This window comes from Branchiostoma floridae, chromosome 2, assembly GCF_000003815.2.
Source record: "Branchiostoma floridae strain S238N-H82 chromosome 2, Bfl_VNyyK, whole genome shotgun sequence".
NCBI classification, from domain to species: domain Eukaryota; kingdom Metazoa; phylum Chordata; class Leptocardii; order Amphioxiformes; family Branchiostomatidae; genus Branchiostoma; species Branchiostoma floridae.
Window position 1 is genome coordinate 1,683,602 of NC_049980.1, and position 2,483 is coordinate 1,686,084.

General features: G+C 42.0%; 1 protein-coding gene across 1 annotated transcript; it reads right to left on the bottom strand.

The window, feature by feature from the left end:
- Positions 1 to 95: 95 nt before the first annotated feature.
- LOC118409863 (serine/threonine-protein kinase STY13-like) lies at positions 96 to 2,478 on the bottom strand. Its single transcript, XM_035811228.1, has 3 exons — positions 2,350 to 2,478; positions 1,681 to 1,829; positions 96 to 1,080 (listed from the first exon to the last, which is right to left on the bottom strand). The coding sequence occupies exons 1-3, from the start codon at positions 2,476 to 2,478 to the stop codon at positions 846 to 848; spliced, it is 513 nt and encodes a 170-aa protein (XP_035667121.1). The 3' UTR covers positions 96 to 845.
- Between the last annotated feature and the right edge of the window lie 5 nt (positions 2,479 to 2,483).

Here is a 2,483-nt window from a genome sequence, read left to right on the forward strand (position 1 = left end):
ATTCGCTTTTGTCCGGACCAAGGATTTGGTTAAAAAAAGTAATTCTTATGTCACAAAAGAGAGTGTATCTTTAGCAGTCAGTGGTGCATTGCTAAAAGCCCTCTGGCCCTCTACTTTTACGTAGCACACAGGCGGCTGTATTGTTTTATCGTCAGCTCCGGGTGTATAAGTTGACAATAGTTGACCATGTCTTTAAAGGATATTCGTAAAATATCAGTCAGTAAGGCACTATACGACCATAGTCATCCATCTTACATGCTATTTAGTGTAGAGTGATTTTTACTGCCTAGATTGATATTGAGAAATGTATAAAACATGTATAATACTTGATTGATAATAGTATTTTATGATACTGTTAATTTTTATTAATAGTACTATACTTATAAGACTGAAATGCAAATAGACAGCAGTATTTACTGTTCGTTATGATATACATATATGTGTCTATTTTGGTCATGGTCGAGCCTACTGACATGATGTTCCGAAACTACTGTCAATGTCAGTCTTATTGGGGTACTATTGATAGGCATAGGCAGACAATTGATAGGATGTTTGATATACTTTGATCAGTCTATGTCTCTGGTATGGCTTATTTACGTCATTGAGCGACATACATGTACATTAACATAGATGTACAATGGTACACCACTTCGGCTGTATTGCAGTATGTCTTACAATTTAAAAATGGACAGCAATAAACATACATATATAATCCAAACAAATTACAATTAAAAAAAAACATGTGTATACATCCAGAAGTATATTGACGACACTTTGATGTAATGTGGTTGTCCAATACCCAGAAGTTCTACATTGGAATTGTTTGGACCTGAGCTCATACAAAGTTATCTCAAGTCCTGAAGCCTTTCGGATATGGTGTGGGCGGCTGGTCTTTTGTTCGGGTCGCCGTGCCAGCATTCCTCCATCATAGCTGCCCACAGACCGGAGGGCGCCGTGCGACCGGTCACATCAGGGCGGACGCCATCTTTGATCTTTTCCACGAAGGTGAAGTCATCGGCGGAGTCAAAGTTCTGGAAGGCGTAGATTCCGTACCACATCTCCCACAGCAATAGTCCAAAGCTAAAAATAATTAAAGAAAAGTGATATTAGTCTATTAAATGTGCGGTCATGGAAAAGGTGAACGTAGTTTCCTCAGCAAAACTGTTTGTCCTTACATGTACAGAATATGCCATACTGTCTGCCTGTGCCGCTTTGTCCTTGTAATACCCTGCTTTTTTTTCTTTTTGCTCTGTGTCAATCTGTTTATTTTTGTTGATCTCTTTCTCTTCCTCTCTCGCTCGCTCTCTTAATCTCCAAGCAAATCGAAGACTACTCTCCAAGCACACGTTCGGCTCTGAATGTTGATAAGCGTTTTTAATATTTGACGGGCTTTCTATTTTGCCCAGTTTTCTGCACGTGGTAAGCGGACATTGAGAAAACGGTACAAACTAGAAAGCCCAACAACATATCAAAAGCATCCAAGATCTAACTTCTGCTTGGAGGGTTGGCAAGTAACATTATCCAGTGGCTACCTTGCGTCCAACTGGCCAGTGTGCTTTAGTCCTTGGATATTGTAATTCCCCCCCCCCCCCCCCGCGGCCCCCCTTATACCACTATCTATCTTGTGCTTGCATGCATGTCTTTCTGGCATTCTCTTCCGTAGAAAAACCTAGTATATACCTGTAGATATCTGCCTTACAGTTGTAGACTTCTCCCCTCAGCTTCTCCGGAGCGGCGTACATCAGGGCTCCTGCACGGGAGGTCCCGGCGATGACCTCCATTGGTTTGGCCAGGCCCAGGTCAGCAATCTTCACGGCCCCTCTCTTCATCTGAAAACAGGGCAAGTGTTACGTCTCTGACTTTGTCAACAATAGTCTGCAATGTGGCACTAATGCTCAAGATTTTGATGCTGCTGTGGTGCAGTATTGGTACCAACTGCCATGGTAACTGTCAAGCCCAGCAAAGCCTTGAATGAATAGAATAGTGCAGCATTGGTGCCGGACTGGGGTAGTATTAATGATAAAATGCGACTATAACCAACCAGCATCAATGCAGCACTAATCCAGCATTAGATACCACTTTTGCATGGGTAACATAAACATTGAGCGACATATTTCCACGCAGCTGCTTAGTTTATAATATACACAAGGAGATCATACAACTTTCGAGATGTCATCTTTATAGAAGTTTTCGGAAACAATTTATCATCTGATTCAGTGTAGGCCTATACACAGAAAAATCAATTCCAATACATGATGAACTACTTGGGCCTCAATAGTTTATTCTTAATAGTTATGCAAATCCCTTAGGAGATAATGCATGGTTGTTTTTAATGGAATATGTCTTCACCAGAATGTTGTCTAGTTTGAGATCCCGGTGCACCAGGCCGTTGCCGTGGATGTAAGCGAGCCCCCTAGCGACCTGCACTGCATAGGTCCTCAGGAACTCCCTCGCCTTGATGAAAGCTGGAGTGTCCATTGGGT